Genomic DNA, 20,024 nt, shown 5'->3' with positions numbered 1-20,024 from the left:
GAGAAAGAAAGAAAAAGTTGGGGGAGGGAATGAGGTCTGATGGAGCAATGGATGACAAACTTCAAGCGGCCCGCTCAAAGCTGCGGGTTGGCGGCTCCTTGCGCTATCCACTCCTGCATCGGAAGCCTCTCTGATGTCACAACATCAGAGAGGCTTCAGACGCAGGCGCGGATCTCGCAAGGAGCCGCCACCCGCGGCTTTGAACGAACGAGCCGCCAGACATGCTGCTGCTCCAGTGGCATACCAAGGGGGGGGCGGTCCACTGTTCTCTTCCCTGCAGGGCCGACCAACTCTGGCGGCCCGACGTCAATTCTGACGTCGAGAGGACGTTTTGGATAGCCAATCGCTGCCTGGCTGCCCGGAACGTCCTTTCCGACGTTAGAATTGACATCGGGCAGCGAGAGTTGGTCGGCCCCGTGCAGAAGAGAAGCAGGGAGATGGCCTATTCCCGATAGCAGCAGCAGCAGCCTATTCCGCCGCGGCGGTGGCATGGGGGAGGGCAGGAAGGAAGGAAGGAAGAAAGAAAGAAGGTGGGGTGGGGACAGGGAGTCAGAAAAAAAAAGCAAAAAATGGGGCACGGAGGAAGGAAGAAAGAAGGAGGGGGGATAGGGAACCAGAAACAAAGCAAAAAAATGGGGCACGGAATCAGAGAAAGTCAGACAGAGAAAGAAAGAAAAAGTTGGGGGAGGGAATGAGGTCTGGAGGAGAGGAAGCATACAGGAGGCTGAAAGAAGGGAAGAAGTATTGGATGCATAGTCGGAAGAATAAAGTGCAACCAGAGACTGATGAAATTACCAAACAAAGGTAGGAAAATGATTTTATTTTCAATTTAGTGATTGAAATGTGCCAGTTTTGAGAAAGAAAAGATATTAAACTTTGAATGTGAGTGCTGCAGAATAAATAGAGTACAGTGGTGCCTCGCATAACGAACGCCTCGCACAGCGAACGCTGCGCACAACGAACTTTATGTCTTGCTCCCTACAACGAACTTCGTTTCACACAACGAAGTCGCCCAACCCGACCATGTGCCTCAGGCCCTGCCCCCAGGAGGGACCTAAGGCTCCCGGGCCTATTCTGATTGGCCCAGGCGCCTTAGGCCCCTCCAGTAGGCGGAGCTTTGGGACGGATGGGCCAATCCGGCCTCATTCCGTCGTTGGCTGCCTGCCGGACAGGCGGGTTTGGCTCCCGTCTGTCCGGCCAACTACAGAAAGGTACGGGGAAGGGGGGTGGGGGTGTCGTGGGGGTCGGCCAGGGGGGTTGCGGGTCGGCTGGGGGGGGCGGTCGGAGGTTCTTGGGGGGGGGGCGGTTGTTGGGGGGAGGGGGGTTTGTGTCGAGGGCAGGAGGGCCTGGGATCCCTCCTGCCCGTAATGTAGTGCGGGGTGTGGTTAGGGGGTCGCCGTGGCCAGGAGGATTTAGGCTCCCTCCTGGCCCGAACAACTAGGGGGGGGGAGTCGCCAGGGCCAGGAGGACTTACCGTAAGCACCGTAAGGAGGTAAAGAAGGAGATGTTAGGGCATGTAAAGTAAGGGCATGTAAACAGTACCCGGCGTATAAGACGACCCCCGACTTTGGGGAGGATTTTAAGGTACTGAAAAGTCGTCTTATACGCCGGCAAATACGGTATGTTTTTAGATGTATCTAAATAAAAATAATAACAAAAAATTTATCTTTTTTTATGTCATCTTAGCATATTTTATGCTACAGAACGAATTATTTTTTTTAACATGTATTGTTATGGGAAAACGCGTTTCACATAACGAACTTTTCGCATAACAAACTTGCTCCTGGAACCAATTAAGTTCGTTGTGTGAGGCACCACTGTACTTGGAGGGCCGCAGAAAAAATAGTTAATGTCTTATTAAAGAAATGACAATTTTGCATGAGGTAAAACTCTTTATAGTTTATATATCTTTCCTTTTAACTGTTAAAGGAAAGTTTTATAAACTATAAAGAGTTTTACCTCATGCAAAATTGTCATTTCTTTAATAAGGCATTAACTATTTTTTCTGCGGCCCTCCAAGTACCTACAAATCCAAAATGTGGCCCCGCAAATGGTTTGAGTTTGAGACCACTGATCTAGAGTTATGCCTAGTATCTTTATGGTGGGCTGGATGGGGTAATTAAGTTCATTGATGCATAAAGGTGTTTTGGTGTCAAACGGATGTGGTGAAGCAATGAAGAATTTTGTTTTTTCTGAATTAAGTTTGAGCTTGAAGTTTGTCATCCATTGCTCCATCATGTTTATGGCTTCTGAAGCCTTGAGAAACGTTTCCGAGATAGAGTCAGCAGTGGTGAGCAAGCTATCTGAGTATTCTATCTCCGTGCACCAGATGTGGATAAAGCAGTGGTCTGGTGATTCCTCATCTAAGGCAACCCTCAGTAAGCTGCCCTTTAAGGGGAAATTACTGGTCAGTAAGGGTCTAGATGACCTTATGGCTAATGTTCTGGACTGTAAACCTAGGTCCTTGCCAGGCAGCAGGCCCTGGTTCTCTAGGAGACGGGGCATTCTCATTTTTGTGCTTCCAGGCAATATCAGTACTCTGGAGGTCCTTCGGGTCAGAGATCTTATCAGACAATCAAACCTCAGTTTGGTGGAGTTAGGCAGCTGCAATCTTCGGGAGCTCGCCCTACTTCCACCTCAAAGAAGCAGTTATAATACCAGACCCTCGGCCGACCCTCCGCAGATTGGAGGGAGACTGTCTGCATTCCTGGTGGAGTAGATGGACATCACCAAAGATCACTGGGTGCTAGACATTCTGCGAGATGGGTACAAACTCTAGTTTTATTGGCCTCTTTCAGAGTTTTTCCTGGAATCTCCAGCAGGACAGCTCTGGCAGATACTCGATATACTTCATCGTGCCAGAGAGGCTTCAGAGACTAGAGAACAATCCTGGATCTCAAAGTGGTCAATTCAGCCCTCAAAGTTCCCCATTTCAGAATGGAAATGGTGTAGTTTGTGATTGCCTCGGTAGCACCACGGAAATTTCTGGCCTCTCTGGATTTGATGGAGGCCTATCTTCATATCCCCATTTTTCTAGAAGTTTAAGTTCCAAGCTTATTTTAAAATTTTTTTATACCGCTCAATCAGACTTTTGAGCGGTGTACAGTAAAAACACAGCTTTTGACAGGTAAAACAAGGTTAGAACTTAAGAACGTAAGAATAGCCTTACTGGGTCAGACCAATGGTCCATCAAGCCCAGTTTTCCGTTCTCATGGTAGCCAATCCAGGTCCCTAGTACCTGGCCAAAACCCAAGGTGTAACAATATCCCATGCTACCAATACAGGGCAAGCAGTGGCTTCCCCCATGTCTCTCTCAATAACAAACTATGGAATTTTCCTCTAGGAACTTGTCCAAACCTTTCTTAAAACCAGCTACGCTAGCCACTCTGACCACATCCTCTGGCAACATGTTCTAGAGCTTAACTATTCTCTAAGTGAAAAAATATTTCCTTCTATTGGTTTTAAAAGTATTTCCCTGCAATTTCATCGAGTGTCCCCTAGTCTTTGTAATTTTTGACGGAATGAAAAATTGATCCACTTGTACCCATTCTACTCCACTCAGGATTTTGTAGACTTCAATCATATCTCCCCCTCAGCCATCTCTTTTCCAAGCTGAAGAGCCCTAACCATTTTTAGTCTTTCCTCATACAAGAGGAGTTACATTCTCTTTACCATCTTGGTTGCCAATGTGCTTTGCGCAGGAGGGGGGGAAATGTGGTTGTATTTTTTAGCATTAAATAGAATTTTTATTGTGGTGTTTTGCACAATTTAGAGGCGCCTTAATTCTTTTTTTGTTATGCCTTTATAAAAGGGCATTGCAATAATCAATATATGATATCACTAGGGAGTAGATTAGTGTGTTTAAAGAGGAGGGTTCCAGCAGTTTGGCAAGATATCTGATCATTTGTAGTCTGTAAAAACAGTGCTGAACTACGGTACTAATGTGAAGATGAGTAAATTTACTATCGAAGGTGACCCCTAGTAATTTTAAGAAGGTTACAGTTTTAATGGGTGATGAGTTGAGTTTGAGAGGAGCCTGTATAGATAGACCTTCTTTGATAGGGAAGATCATTAATCTGGATTTTTCCACGTTAAGGGATAACATATTTGAGTCTAGCCATGATGTAACTTTCTCCAGTTTCTGATTTATAAATATTACTTCATCTGGGTCATTAAGGTTAATTGGGTGAATTAGTTGAACATCGTCCATGTATGCAAACATTGCAAAGCCAATGGATTGGCCTAAGGTTAAAAGTGGTGCCAAAAAGATGTTGAAAAGCAGAGGAGATAAAATGGAACCTTGTGGGATACCATGTTTGTTTTTAAAGGATACTGAAGATGAGGTGTTGAAAACTACCTTAGATGATCTTTTGGTAAAGATGGTGGAAAACCATTCCATAACCTGGTTCAAGATCCCAATTTCTTGGAGACGTGACAGAAGGAGTTTATGGTCGATTGTGTCGAATGTGGAAGAAAGATCAAGTGAAATAAGCAAGACTGATTGGTGGTGATGGAGATGGTAAAGTATCTTTGTGGTCAGACCTGTGAGTGAAAGTTTGGTTGAATAGTGCTGGCGGAATCCTGTTTGGTTAGGGTGCAGGACCTTTGTTTTTTCAATGAAGTCAGTGATTTGGAAGTAGGTGATATTTTTTCAGTGAGCTTAGCTAAAAAAGGGATATTGGCTATGGGCCGATAATTCGATATTTCCTGAACGCTGGTTTTGTGGCCTTTAATCTTAGGGTAGATGACTTGATTATTTCTCTTTTTTGGGTAGGAATCCAGAGGCTAAGCTAGACTTGACCAGGTCTAGTATGTGTGGGTCGAAAATTGAGAAGAATCGCTTCAAGAGGAAAGGTGGGATAACTTCATTACTGGCTCCTTTGGTGTTTAGGCACTTCTTGATTTCTTGAAGGGTTGGCAGAGTAAATCGTGAACATTTGGAGAATGGAAGAATTAAGGGTTCATTCCCTGCGGTAGAATTTTAGATCCTGTCATGAAATGAGTTTGTGTTGTTACTATCCCTCTGTGGGATGGTGTCTCTAATTTTCTGTATCTTATTAATAAAGTGTGTGGCTATAGCCTGAGCTTTAGGGATATGATCAGTTATGTTAGTTTCATTCTTTTTTGTCATGAAGGATTTAGTTATAGCGTACAGAGCGGCCGTATTTTTGGCTTTTTTAATTTGTTTGGAATAATAAGTTTTTTTGTTCTATTGATTTCCATCTTGTAGTATAGAGCATGCTCTTTAAATTTGTTCAAATCAGTTAATGTTTTATTGTGTCGCCATTTTCTCTCAAGGGAGTGCAGTTGTTTTTTGATCAGGCTCAGAGGAGGGGTATACCAGGGATTTTTTTGTTTGTGCGGGCAAATACTTGTTATTAAACGCTATGGGGAAGAGAAAAGCAAAGATAATTCCATCATCTTTAACCATCATCTCCCCATTACGGTAGCATCTAATGACATTTCAAATTTATCTTCTCAATCTTCTTCCTTGTCATCTGGCGAACTGTCATCTCTTCTTCAACCTGGTCTAAACTTTGAAAGGAGAAATGATTCTGTAACCAAAGATGGGAAAGAATCACTCCTCCTACAAACATCTGGCATGGATCCATTTTTAGAGTCTTCGGAGCAGAGCAAGGGAACAACTAGTGTGTTACTTCTAGCCCCCGTACAAATGCCTTTGGGGCCAGATGTAAGTTTTGTCCAAGGAGATAAAACAATTAGTTTACAAGACGTCTGGTTAGTGATGAACCAAATTGAAACCTCATTACAAGGTACTGTTTCTAAGCTTTGCCAGTCTTCATCAGAGATGACTACAAAATTAACTGACCATGACTCAATTGACTTTAATTGGGAATAGATTGGATAAAATAGATTCTTCTGTATCTACTTTGCAATTGTCAGCTACTTCACATATTAAAGATTGTACATTATTACATTCTTAATTGGAGAAAATGGAAAATTTAATGAGAGCCAAGAACTTTTGTTTCTTGAATTTTCCTTTCTCCCATTATTTAGTACCATTGGAGCTTCTGAAGATGTATATTAAAGATGTTCTTCAATATACTCAGGTAGATTCTTTTACACCTGATAATGTTTATTATATCTCCAGGAGCTCCAGGTGTGTTACTGAAGAGGGAGGTATGGATCAGCTGCATCTCCTGATAGATTAAATGTCTCGCAATGTCTAGAATCATCTGAGGATTATATAGCTAATCGAGCTACCTTGTTGGTTATTTTTAAATCAGAAATGGAGAAACAAGCTATTCTTAAATTATACTTTGCTAAAAAAACAAGCCATGTTTTGTGGTCAGCAGTTGAGGGTATTTTCAGATGTATTATGTGCCCAATATTTCCCACTTATAACTAACTATGAATAAGGTTGTAAATATCGTAATCTATGAGAGATAGCCTCAGCAATGGAGCCTACGCGTAGCCATTCAATGACTGGGGTATTCAGCGTAGCTATAATCGCTCCTTTAATCTCCAATCATTGGCCTCACTCTCATTTTATATTATTCAACACTTATAAAAAAAATTTTTTATTCTTAATATTTATTCTTTTTTTGAAAAAATCCTTAAAACATCTATTTTCATACACTTCCTATCATACTATATTTAATCATACACTTCCTATCATCCTTCCTTATTCACGTTTGAGACTACACTATCTATATTTCTCGTTTTATCTCTAAATTTCTTTTCTCCAACGTTATGTGATTGCTCAAAAATATTAGTTTTCAACAAGTATTGGCTTATACAAGCCTACTTATCTTTTAGAGCTTATCTTTAAGTCAGCACTCATCTTAAGACAGCACTTGTATTTCACAAATAAAGCCAACATGGCCAACGTTTCGTGGGCGAAAATTCAATCTTGAGACCGCTAGTAAAATGTACTCTGAGCACATCTTGTTTCCTAAATAACTCGGCCCTGATGCAGTGAGCTTGAATTTTCGCCCACGAAACGTTGGCCACGTTAGCTTTATTTGTGAAATACAAGTGCTGTCTTAAGATGAGTGCTGACTTAAAGATAAGCTCTAAAAGATAAGTAGGCTTGTATAAGCCAATACTTGTTGAAAACTAATATTTTTGAGCAATCACATAACGTTGGAGAAAAGAAATTTAGAGATAAAACGAGAAATATAGATAGTGTAGTCTCAAACGTGAATAAGGAAGGATGATAGGAAGTGTATGATTAAATATAGTATGATAGGAAGTGTATGAAAATAGATGTTATAAGGATTTTTTCAAAAAAAGAATAAATATTAAGAATAAAAAATTTTTTTTATAAGTGTTGAATAATATAAAATGAGAGTGAGGCCAATGATTGGAGATTAAAGGAGCGATTATAGCTACGCTGAATACCCCAGTCATTGAATGGCTACGCGTAGGCTCCATTGCTGAGGCTATCTCTCATAGATTACGATATTTACAACCTTATTCATAGTTAGTTATAAGTGGGAAATATTGGGCACATAATACTATATATACGTTTTCCCACTGGGGATCTTTATCTAGTGTATTTTCAGATGTAGCCAGATCAACTCGATCTCAGAGAAGACAGTTCTTACGGCTTAAGCTTAAGGTCTTGGCTGTGGGAGGCCACATTTTTTTCTTAAATTTCCATGTAAATATTTGATTTCTTATGGTAATATTTGTGGATCCATCCCAATTGGAGATTTTTCTTACAGATAAACCTTTACTTGAAAATGTTTCAGAAAATAATGTGATGGTTGATGATGATAAGTGACTTTAAAAAGTATATTTTTGCCTGTCTGTTGCCACGATAGTACTGAGAATGTTTACTGGGTGATATTTTTCTACCTCATTAAGGACTAAGATAGTTCCAATAATGTGAACTAGATTAATGGAATAATTTTTTGTTGTTTACTTTTTTTCCTGATTATGTCAATATTTTGTTTGATTTCTATAATGACTCAGTCAAATAAATATAGATGGGGCAATTGACTCAATATTGTATAAGCATTGAGTGACTAAAGAAATAATGTCAAGTCCAATAGAATAATCACTCTTCAAGAAATTTCCAATAAACTATTTTAAGCGTACATCAACTGCTAATAGAACTTATGCTCAGAGACATGAAGGCAATAACAGGGGAAACCCCCAATACTACTGCCTTACCACCCAATCATTGCTTGTTAAAAAACAGTTTGAAGTTAATAATCAAATTTGTTGAATATTTAGCTTGAAATGCTACACAGGCTATAAGATCTACTTTATGCACTTATAGATTGAAAATACATGGAACCTGCAAGCTGAAAGATAAGTTTGCTGACGTGACACGTCTCGGTACTGCTTCAGGGAGCCAACAATGCATTTCAAAAAAATTTTCAAAATTTGGGTGATGTAGTCTCTGAAATATATGATTAAATGAATTAATGCTTTATTCATAATAAATATAAAACTTGTTGACTTATAACTACTTAAAACTAATCATAGCTATGAAAAAAGGACTCACCAAAAAGATTATCATACATCTTGCATACTCGCCAAGAAACATGTATTATCCGATAACATGTATTATCAACAAATCAATCGCGATCCTACTGCTGAACTAGAGGCAGGCATTTCCCACATTTTGTTACAAGCTTTAGAGACAGGCATTATAACAGAGGGCAAATATAAATTTTTACGATGCCCCTGTCCAGTTATCCCAGTCATATACTTCGTGCCTAAAATACACAAGTCATTGGTGGACCCTCCTCGTGGCCCCATAGTAGCAGGTTTTGGATCAATTTTGGAACCGCTATCGGAATTTTTAGACCGTCAATTAAAGGACCAAGTACCACAAATTGTCTCTTATGTTAAGGATATAGGTACCATGATTAATTTATTGGACACATTTCAAAACATTCCAGCTCATGCCATTTTAGTATCTTTTGACATCACTGCATTGTATACTAACATCCCGCAGGAGGCGGCGATAGATATTATTAAGCAACATCTTCAACAAATGGAATTATCTCCCCGGCGTGTAGAATTTTTGGTTAATATAGCTCAAATAGCTCTGAATAAGAATTATTTCCAATTTGATCAATCATATTTTTTACAAATTAGAGGTACTGCTATGGGAGCAAAGATGGCACCCAGTGGCATGTTTGTATGTTGCTGCATTTGAAGAACAATATCTATATCCTAATATCCACGATATCCTAATTTACCAACTTTCTGAGATAGGCATTGATTCCACAGTCTTAGACTGGTTCTCAAAATTTTTACGATCCCGCTCTTACACTGTTAACATTAATGGAACCATGTCTTCTCCTTGGAGACCGCTATGTGGTGTTCCCCAGGGATCACCCCTGTCCCCTATTCTTTTCAACATTTATATGTCTTCTTTAAAATTCTTCCATTTATCTCCCTTTGAAACTCTATTTACATATGCAGATGATGTCCTTGTCCTTCTCGAGATAGATTCGAACCTCACTAAACTCACCGAAAATATAACAGCTTGCAAAACGAAACTCCGATCCCGGGCCCTCTCTGTACAAATGAAGCTGAATGAGTCCAAAACAAAACTACTCTGGCTTGGCCCAAAATTAGATCATTCCACTACCTTCAGGTCCCTTACTGCAGATCGAATTCTCAAGCAAAGTTTTGGGCATCATTATTGACTCTACACTTTCCTTTAATGATCATCTCAACTCTCTGGTAAAAAAATGTTTTTTTTAGTCTTCACATGCTGAGGAAAGTGAGATCCTGCTTCCGCCAATAACATTTTGCTGTCCTTGTACAATCAATCATTCTTTCCAGACTGGACTATTGTAATTCCATCTATCTAAGTCTAACCAAGAAAAATCTTCAAAGACTTCAGTGGATCCAGAACACTGCGGCTAGGTTGATCTTCGCAAAAAGCAAATTTGATCATGTTTCCCCACTTCTGTCAAAACTTCACTGGCTTCTGGTGATTTCTAGGATTCATTTTAAATGTACCTGCCTAATTTTCAAGATCCTACATGGCATTCTTCCTCCCCTAATCCCACTATCCTGGAATTCTTCGAGACCTGACACTACCAGATCTGCCGACATACTCAAACTATCTTTCCCCTCGTTAAAAGGTATCATGTATGCAGGTAAATTAGGGAAATCTCTTTTCTTCAAATTCACTGAGCTTTGGAATAACCAACCTGCCCCGCTGCGGAACCTAGGCTCATTCCAATTATTCTGAAAGCATCTGAAAACCTGGCTTTTCTCCAAAACGTAAAGCTATCTATTTAAAATGTAAAGCTTGCTATCCTCTTCATAACCTCTAATTTCTTATTATGTCCTTCCCTCATTTATTTGAATTACCTGTAAACCGTGTCGAGCTCTATCTTTACCGAGATGATGCGGTATACAAACTTAAGGTTTAGTGTAGTTTATATCCTCCTGTATATTTCACAAAGTTGCTAATGTGGAAACGATACATCGATGATGTGTTTGCAGTTTGGCTTGGCACTGAAGCAGAGTTGTCTACTTTTGTGATATGGTTAAATCAGGGCGACACGAATTTGAAGTTTACAACCAATTCCAATACTCAATCTTTGCCCTTTCTAGACATCAACATCTCTTTGAGTAATGGTAGGTTCAATACTACCATTTTCAGAAAATCCACAGATTGGAATAACCTTTTAAGATACGAGAGTCACCACCCCAGACATTTACGCAATAAAATCCCTATGGGGCAAATCTTAAGGTTACGATGCCTGTGTTCTACTTGTCTTGAATTTGTGGATAGAGCTGATGAGATGAAAGAGCGATTTAAAGAAAGGAGATACCCTGATGCAGTCATTAAAATGGCATATAAGAGACCATTGCATTCTCAACAATATGTTTTATTATCTCCAAATAATAAAACTAATGAGGCATCTACAGTGTGTGTCATCCCATATTCTCAACATGCATTCAAAATAAAGCAAATCATCAATTCTCACTGGGGCATTCTACATTACCATGCTATATTTGAAAATCCACCACGATTTGCATACTTACGTGGACGCAACCTTAAACAATATCTCACTAAAGCCCAATTCAATTCCAAGATTAGTCCAGCCATAGGGCATTCTCCATGTTCATCTTGTAAAGTCTGTCAGTACAGTGTATCATTGAATGACATCAACGTTCCTGATTGGGTGAGAAAGCGTAAATCAATAGTTTCCACAAATTGCTACACGAATGGAGTGGTATATGTCATTCAGTGCCCTTGCAAGCTGTTATACATCGGCCTTACCATCAGAAGTATTCATACCAGGATCGGGGAGCATATTAGCAGAATAACCAAGGAAGTTTTGGAAGCCCCTTTGACGCAGCATTGGCTCAATGAAAAACATCAAGTATCATCTTTATGCTACTCCATTTTGGAAGCTCCCGTTCTGTCTTGGTGAGTAATCTGAAAGCCAGGCTGTACGTTAAGGAACAAAGTTGGATTTTTAAGTTGGTCACATTACACCCGAAAGGGCTGAACAGTGAGATTGAGTTGCAGGCTTTTTTATAAGTTCCGCCTTGCCGAGCTGAGCACTGATACTTTTCAGTCAGTTTTCCCAATATATTTGTTAGCTTCTAGTTGTCTATCTATGATTGAAATTATTTCGTTTATGGGTCAACAGTTCGCGATTGCCCTTTAAATTTCTATCTGATATAATGAAGTTCTACTTTGTTCAGTGTAGTACGCTGAAGACGCACCCATGCAACCAAATACGTGGTGACGTCTAAGGTTTTTTAAAAATAGCTTCACGGTGTTCTTGCAGCTGTTGTAATGATAGGAAGAAGTTAAATTTCTTGGCGAGTATGCAAGATGTGTGATAACTTTTTTGGTGAGTCCTTTTCTCATAGCTATGATTAGTTTTAAGTAGTTATAAGTCAACAAGTTTTTTATTTATTATGAATAAAGCATTAATTCATTTAATTGTATATTTCAGAGACTACATCGCCCAAATTTTGAAAATTTTTTTGAAATGCACTGTCTGCTCCCTGAAGCAGAACCAAGACGTGTCATGTCGGAACCTGCAAGCTGAAAGATAAGTTTGCTATCTATTTTCAATCTATAAGTGCATAAAGTAGATCTTATAGCCTGTGGAGCATTTCAAGCTAAATATTCAACAAATTTGATTATTAACTTCAAACTGTTTTTTAACATGCAATGATTGGGTGGCGAGGCAGTAGTGTTGGGGGTTTTCCCCTGTTATTGCCTTCATGTCTCTGAGCATAAGTTCTATTAGCAGTTGATGTACGCTTAAAATAGTTTATTGGAAATTCCTTGAAGAGTGATTATTCTGTTGGACTTGATTTCTATAATGAACATATATAAAATAAAAAATTTAAAAAATATATATACTGTATATATGTTATGCTCTCCTAACAAGTGCTTCTGAAGAACTGCTAGACTGACTGTTGGGCAGCCCAATTAAGGGCCTATAAATCCCATTTCTGGCAGCATCTCCCAATTCAACTGAGAAATACTCTGATCTGGTATGTTTTGTTGGGATTTGTATGTCAGCAGGAACCATTTTGGCATAGCACATTCAAGGCCAGGACTTCAAGTCCTGAATGCGTTAATTTTGTAACATTGAAAACCTGTAGAAGATCTCTGTAGAAATAAATATCTCAGTGTACACCTTGCCTAGACACCTACATATCCAAGGCTTGAGTGAGTTGTCTTCTTCACTTCATGACCTTCAATAGCAGATAACAGATCTGTCAACATCCTGCCATCCATTGGGGACTGGCTTTTATAAGAAGAACCAAGTATCATAAGAGAATCTGAAACTGGGCGTCCACTGACATTCTAGCTGTGTTTTTGATACTTCTGTTTATAACTAGGATGTCTCGTGTCCATTTTTCTTCATCTGAGAATAATTGAGGCAGTTCAAAGAGCTTCTACAGGAACAGGAAAATGTCTGAAGATTCCTAGTTCTGCAGAAAACCATCTGCTGCTGATTTAGAAGGCAAAGATGTTAAGTGAAGCAATTGTTATACATTTTAAACTTGAAGATCTAGCAGCACTTTTATTGCACCAGATCAGTGAACTTTGTAGTAATAATAATAATAATAATTTTATTTCTTAAATACCACTAAAGTCGTAGTAGTTCGAGGCGGTTTACATCAAAGAGGGCTGGACAATCAGCGAATATAAATACAATTTATAGAGGTAAGCAGGATACAGGTACAATATATAGGGGCCATATGTGAAGGGGAGCAAGAAATAGGGGATGGGCTTAAAAGATCTTGGGAAGCAAGTACATACCAGTAATGGCAACTATTTTCCCTTGTCATTTCTTACAGATGATTCTGGTGATGAGGATATCTCCTCACAGTCTGACAAAAACGAGCTCCAGAGTACCTTGAAGTCCCTCGCCAATAAGCTGGATGATCTGAGCACATGCAATGACCTTATTGCCAAGCACGGTGCAGCTCTCCAAAGGTCTTTAAGTGAACTGGAGAATCTTAGACTACCTGCAGAAAGCGGAGAAAAAATTAAAGCAGTCAATGAGAGAGCCACTCTATTTCGAATCACTTCCAATGCGATGATAAATGTGAGTCCACACTCAGAAATGTAACTGCAAAGCAGTGCCTAGTATGACCCCCAAACATATGTGACTTTGCTATTCCAGAAATGCCAAAACACAAAGCAAGTTAAAACCTTTGTTTATAACAGTAATGAGTACACTAATCAAGGCTTTTACCCAGTGTGATTGTTATGTCCAGGTCCTTTATTTGTACCATGGGTGGTAGTAACATTATCCGAAGACAAGCAGGCAGCATATTCTCACATATGAGTAAAGTCATCCACATAACCCAGCATGGACAGTCAAAAAGTATACTGTCACTTTAAATCTTTAAAACCACCCATACCATACACATGCTGGTGCCTTCCTGCCTGACTTCGGCTTGTGGGACCATCATTTTTCAGTTTTCCATGAAGCAGAGAAGCTGTTCTTGGAGTCTCTCTAAGTGTGTCAAACTTATACTATTTTTGTGCCTTTCTGTTTCTTTTTTTCCCTTCCTTTCATTCTTATTTTTCTGTTTTATTTCTTTTTCTTTCATTCGATTCAAAAATTTTTAATTTAGATTTTTTTTTTTTCTTCATTTTGGGTCTTCAGGCTCTTTTGAGCCTATTTATAGGCCAGGAGCATTGACTCGTTTTCAGTATAACATCTATTTGACCTCTCTGGACCATTGAGTCCTTTGACCTCACATTGGCGGTTTTCCTTTGGTTGTCCAAGGCTCCTAGCAACTTCAAGTGGTGCACTCAATGCCACAGGACCATTTCAGGCAAAGATCCACATAACTGGTGTGTCCAATGCCTAGGATAATCATCGGGATAATTCTTGTATACTCTGCTCTCCCTTGCAGAAGAGGTTGCTTAAAGCCAGGATGTTGCAATTCGAGAAAATTTTGTTTTACTATGGCTGGAGAGTGAAGCTTAGCATCACTTGATACCGGCATTGATGATTTTGATGATAAACTCCACCTCTTCATCAATTCATAAGAACATAAGAATTGCCGCTGATGGGCCAGACCATTGGTCCATCGTGCCCAGCAGTCCGCTCCCGCGGCGGCCCTTAGGTCAAAGACCAGTGCCCTAATTGAGTCTAGCCTTACCTGTGTACGTTCTGGTTCAGCAGGAACTTGTCTGACTTTGTCTTGAATCCCTGGAGGGTGTTTTCCCCTAAAAACAGCCTCTGGAAGAGCGTTCTAGTTTTCTACCACTCTGAGTGAAGAAGAACTTCCTTATGTTTGTACGGAATCTATCTCCTTTTAAATTTAGAGAGTGCCCTCGCGTTCTCTCTACCTTGGAGAGGGTAATCAACCTGTCTTTATCTACCAAGTCTATTCTCTTCATTATCTTGAATGTTTCGATCATGTCCCCTCTCAGTCATAAGAACATAAGAAATTGCCACTGCTGGGTCAGACCAGTAGTCCATTGTGCCCAGCAGTCCACTCACGTGGCGGCCCTTAGGTCAAAGAAACTTGTCTAACTTTGTCTTGAATCCTTGGCCCAGTTTCTCTAATCTCTCACTGTACAGCAACTCCTCCAGCCCCTTAACTATTTTAGTCACACTTCTCTGGACCTTTTCGAGTAGTACTGTGTCCTTCTTCATGTACGGCGACCAGTGTTGTACGCAGTATTCCAGGTGGGAGTGTACCATGGCCCAGTACAGCGGCATGATAACCTTCTCCGATCTGTTTGTGATCCCCTTCTTAATCATTCCTAGCATTCTGTTTGCCCTTTCTGCTGCCACCACACATTGAGCGGACGGCTTCATTGACTTATCTACCAGTACTCCCAAGTCTCTTTCCTGGGGGTTCTCTCTGAGTACTGCACTAGACATTCTGTATTCGGGTATAAGATTTTTGTTACCGACATGCATCACCTTGCACTTATCCATGTTAAACCTCATTTGCCATGATGCGGCCCATTTCTCGAGCGTGTTTGTCACGTTGCAGGTCTTCGCAATCCTTCTGTGTCTTCACTACTCTGAATAACTTTGTATCTTCTGCAAATTTAGCCACCTCGCTCATTGTACCAATTTCCAGTATTTTATAGACTTCTATCATATCACCCCTGAGCCGTCTCTTCTCCAAGCTGAAGAGCCCTAGCCACTTTAGTCTTTCCTCATAGGGAAGTAGTCCTATCCCTTTTATCATTTTTGTCACCCTTCTCTTTACCTTTTCTAATTCTGCTACATCTTTTTTGAGTGCTTGTGTCAGATCCTCCTTACACAACCTTCTACCATGATAGGGTGGATCTTTGCACTCATCCCAAGTTTCTCCCTAAGGTCATCTCGGAATTTCATCTGAACCAGTCTATAGTTCTCCCTGTCTTCTTTCAAAGACCACACTCTCACCCTGGTGAATTTACACTCCACACTCTTGACTGTATGTAAACGTGCTCTTGATTATTATTTAGATCAGACCAAACCTCACAGAACTTCCACTCGGCTGTTCCTGTTATTCAGTTCTAACAGAACTGGAGCTCCTATCGCCAAGAGAACTATCTCCACATGGCTGGTGTACTGTATCTCCTTTGCCTATACTTGGGCTGGTTTTTGAAGGCTGTGTCACTGCACATAAAGTTTGAGCAGTGGAAACTTCAGAAGCTCATCTATGTTCCATTCCTATTAAGGACATCTGTAAGGCAGCCACCTGATCCTCAATTCATACATTCACATCCCCCTGTTTGGAGAATAATTCCAGATGGGATAGTTGGTTCGGCCTAGCAGTTCTGCAAAATTTACTTTCTACTTAGATGCCAACTTCCCTCCAATCCCTTTGGTTTTACAAGGCTCATGATAGTTGCCAATAACCCTCTTCTCATAAGCATGATCCTAGAAGCTAGGGAGTCTCATATGTGAGAATATGCTGCTTGCTTGTCCTCAGGTAAAGCATAGTTACTCATTTGTAGCAGGTGTTATCCGAGGATAGCAAACAGATATTCTCACAACCTTCCTACCTCCCCAAGGTGGCTTTTTAGCTTTATTACTGAACTGATGGTCCTGCGAGCTGACTTTGAGTAGGAAGGCACCAACACATACGTGGTATGGGTGGTCATAATGATAGTACACTTTTTGACTGTTCATGCTGGGTTTTGTAGATGATGTCACCCACGTGTGAGAATATCTTTCTGCTGTCCTCGGGTAATACCAGCTACAGGTGAGTAACTATGCTTTTGTTAAATAAGTCTGCCTAAGACTTAATGCAACAAATTATCTTAACGATTATAATTATCTTAATGATTATAATGAGATCCCTAATTCTAAAGGGGCTGAGAAGAATATTGCTGATGTGGCAAATTCCATAGAAGTTTTCACAGTCTACACATAGCCCCATTCCTATGTCCTACCAAATCTGGCTGAGCCATGATACAGAAATAAAACTACAAAGGAAGGTTGATATTGACTGTTTGAATGTTAGTCATCAAGTGAATTAATGACGAAGTTATTACTAATCTCTTATTTATTCAATACACTTGTATCCTACTTACAACTGAAGCAGCTTACAATAAAACCCATGTAATTAATTATACTTTCAGTAATGGGGTAGTTTAGGGACTGTGCCATTCAGATATATTGAGAGAATACTATGTGCCATGTTTTCATAGAGAAAAGAGACACTGGAATCTCCTGAAATAGGCTTTATTTTGGTGAGCTCTCTGTAATGCAAAGGGGAAAATAGATGATTCTACGTTACATTTTGGGGGTCACAATATGTTACTTTCTCTATGTAAAACATTTTTAACTTGTGGAAAATGGCTTATAAAATTGCATACATTTATGCACACAAAAAGTAGGTGCTTTGCAAGACTACATCTGCTGCTACATAGTTTGTACATAAGAATTCCTAGGGCAGAGTTACCGTAATTTTCGCTCTATAAGATGCACCTGACCATAAGACGCACCTATGCATAGAGAAGGAAAAAACAAGAAAAAATGATGTACCCTGTCCCACCTCTGGTGGTCTAGTGGTAGGAGAGGACGGCATAGGGCAGGTCTAGTTGTAGGCAGACCCCCCCGGACTTTTTTTTAAACCAGCGCTGTATTGGCAGGAGCTTTCCGTGCTCCTGCCCCTCCCTCGCTGGATGACTGCCTCCTCATCTCCTGCGGCAAAGTGGCACACAAGGCAAGCACAAGCTTTTCATACTTCTGCATGGTCTCATGCTGCTCCCTGAATGGCTGCCGTCAGTTCTCATGAGTCCCATAAGAACTGATGGCAGCCATTCAGGGAGCAGCGTGGGGTCAGGCTGGCTTCGGTGCCGGTCACCTTCAGGGGAAGGAGGAAGGGGGTGGGACAAAGACTGGAAGGCAGTGAGGGGGAGGAGGCACGAACTTGGGAAACAGAAGGAAGGGGAGGGGGCATGAACATGGGACACAAGGGAGGGAGGAAGGGGGCACTAACTTGGGCTATAGGAGGGAGGGAATAGAAAGGGACAATTGTTGGGCCTGAGTGTGTGAGTGAAAGGGAAAGAGATGGTACACATGGGGAAAGGAAGAGGAAAATTGGGCAGAGATAGAGAGAAGCGAGGTAGAGATGCTTGGGGAATAGAAGGATGAGAGGGAGAAATGTTGGCTATGGTGGTAGAGCGGAAACAGAGGGATAGATTGAAGGGGATGCAAGGGGGAGGAATGTTGGCAATAGTGATGGAGGGAGAGATGTGGCATGGTGTTAGAGAGGGTTGATAGGAGAAATGGGCATGGGACTGGTGGGCAATGGTAAAAAAATGATCTGGGGGATGAGAGAGGAAGAAAAGTTGGACTCGTGGAGGGACAGAGAGAGATGGGGAATGGAATGAGGTCTGGAGGAGAGGAAGCATACAGGAGGCAGAAAGAAAGAAATATTGGATGCACAGCCAGAAGGAAGTGCAACCAGAGACTCATGAAAACACCAGACGACAAAAGTAGGAAAAATGATTTTATTTTCAATTTAGTGATCAAAATGTGTCAGTTTTGAGAATTTAAATCTGCTGTCTATTTTGCACTATATTTGTCTATTTTTCTATAGTTGTTACTGAGGTGACATTGCATATTTTAAAGTCCATCTGCCTTGACCTCTTTGAAACCCTCCCCCCCAAATACAAATGATAATTAACAGTGTGCTTTGTTTTTAGAATTTTGTGGTTACCATCATATATTAATGAGATTATATTGTATGTATATGAAAAATGGATGGAAGAAATTGCATCGGGGCAGAGTTTAGGTGGGTCTGGGGCAGAGCTTAGATGGGGTTCGATTCTTGGGCCTGTGCTCTTCAACATATTTATAAATGATCTAGAACTTGGTACGACGAGTGAGGTGATTAAATTTGCGGACGATACAAAGTTATTCAGAGTAGTAAGGACACAGAAGAAGTGCGAAGACCTACAAAGAGACATAAATACGCTCAAAGAATAGGCCACGAAATGGCAAATGAGGTTCAATGTGGATAAGTGCAAGGTGATGCATGTCAGTAACAAAAATCATATGCACGAATACAGGATGTTTGGTGCTATACTCGGAGAGAGCCCCCGGGAAAGAGACTTGGAAATACTTGTAGACAAGTCAATGAAACCGTCCGTGCAATGTGCGGCAGTGGCAAAAAGGACTAACAGAATGCTAGGAATGATTAAGAAGGGGATCACAAACAGATATGAAAAGGTTATCATGCCTTTATACCGGGCCATGGTACGCCCCCATCTGAAATACTGCGTCCAACACTGGTCTCCGTACATGAAAAAAATGACATTGTACTACTGGAAAGAGTCCAGAGAAGAGTGACAAAAATGGTTCAGGGACTGGGGGAGTTGCTGTACAACTAGAGGCTAGAGAAACTGGGCCTCTTCTCCCTTGAGAAGACTGAGAGGGGACATGATCGAAACATTCAAGATATTGAAGGGAATTGACTTAGTAGAGAAAGAGAGACTGTTCACCCTCTCCAAGGTGAAGAGAACGAGAGGGTACTCGCTGAAGTTAGAGGGGAAAAGATTCCGTATAAGCGTAAGGAAGTTTTTCTTTACCCAAAGAGTGATAGAAACCTGGAATGTTCTTCCAGAGGCTGTTATAGGGAAAAACACCCTTCAGGGATCAAGACAAGGTTGTATAAGTTCCTACTGGAACAGAACATACGCAAGTAAGGCTAGTCTCAGTTAGGGCACTGGTCTTTGACCTAAGGGCCGCCGCGTGAGCGGACTTCTGGGCACGATGGACCACTGGTCTGACCCAGCAGCAGCAGTTCTTATGTTCTTATGGTACTCGGTTGGTATTTGTTAGGCTTAGGGGGTACTTGGTTTGAAAAGATTGAGAAACACTGCTTTAGTGAATATGCCCCATGGTGATGTAACACTTCAGTGACTGAATTTAGGACAAGCATAGTGGGGAGAAAAAACATTGAATGGGATTGTGATTTTCTCTGTATTGTAGCTACACTTTGTCAGCTGAGTTGATGAGAAGGATGCAGTCAAGGGGTAGTGTTTCCAAATGTATTAGTGTTACACATTCCTTATCAGTAATGAATCTTATTTCTAAGCTGGGGATATAGTATCTCTTTCAGGT

The 20,024-nt window shown here is 40.8% G+C and overlaps 1 protein-coding gene across 6 annotated transcripts in view; it reads left to right on the top strand.

Moving 5' to 3' along the window:
- The window catches only part of OSBP2 (oxysterol binding protein 2), a 333,561-nt gene that overhangs the window by 70,282 nt on the left and 243,255 nt on the right, over positions 1–20,024 (top strand). For all 6 annotated transcript variants that reach the window (XR_004540462.1, XM_033956744.1, XM_033956742.1 and 3 more), the window contains one exon: positions 13,282–13,532. Coding sequence is in view for 5 of the 6 variants with exons in the window: in XM_033956744.1 (XP_033812635.1) it covers positions 13,282–13,532 (251 nt within the window). In the remaining variant the exon portion in view is untranslated. The remainder of the gene's footprint in view (positions 1–13,281; positions 13,533–20,024) is intronic.

Source organism: Geotrypetes seraphini, chromosome 8 (genome assembly GCF_902459505.1).
Source record: "Geotrypetes seraphini chromosome 8, aGeoSer1.1, whole genome shotgun sequence".
NCBI lineage: Eukaryota > Metazoa > Chordata > Amphibia > Gymnophiona > Dermophiidae > Geotrypetes > Geotrypetes seraphini.
This window is presented reverse-complemented; position numbering and strand designations above follow the sequence as displayed.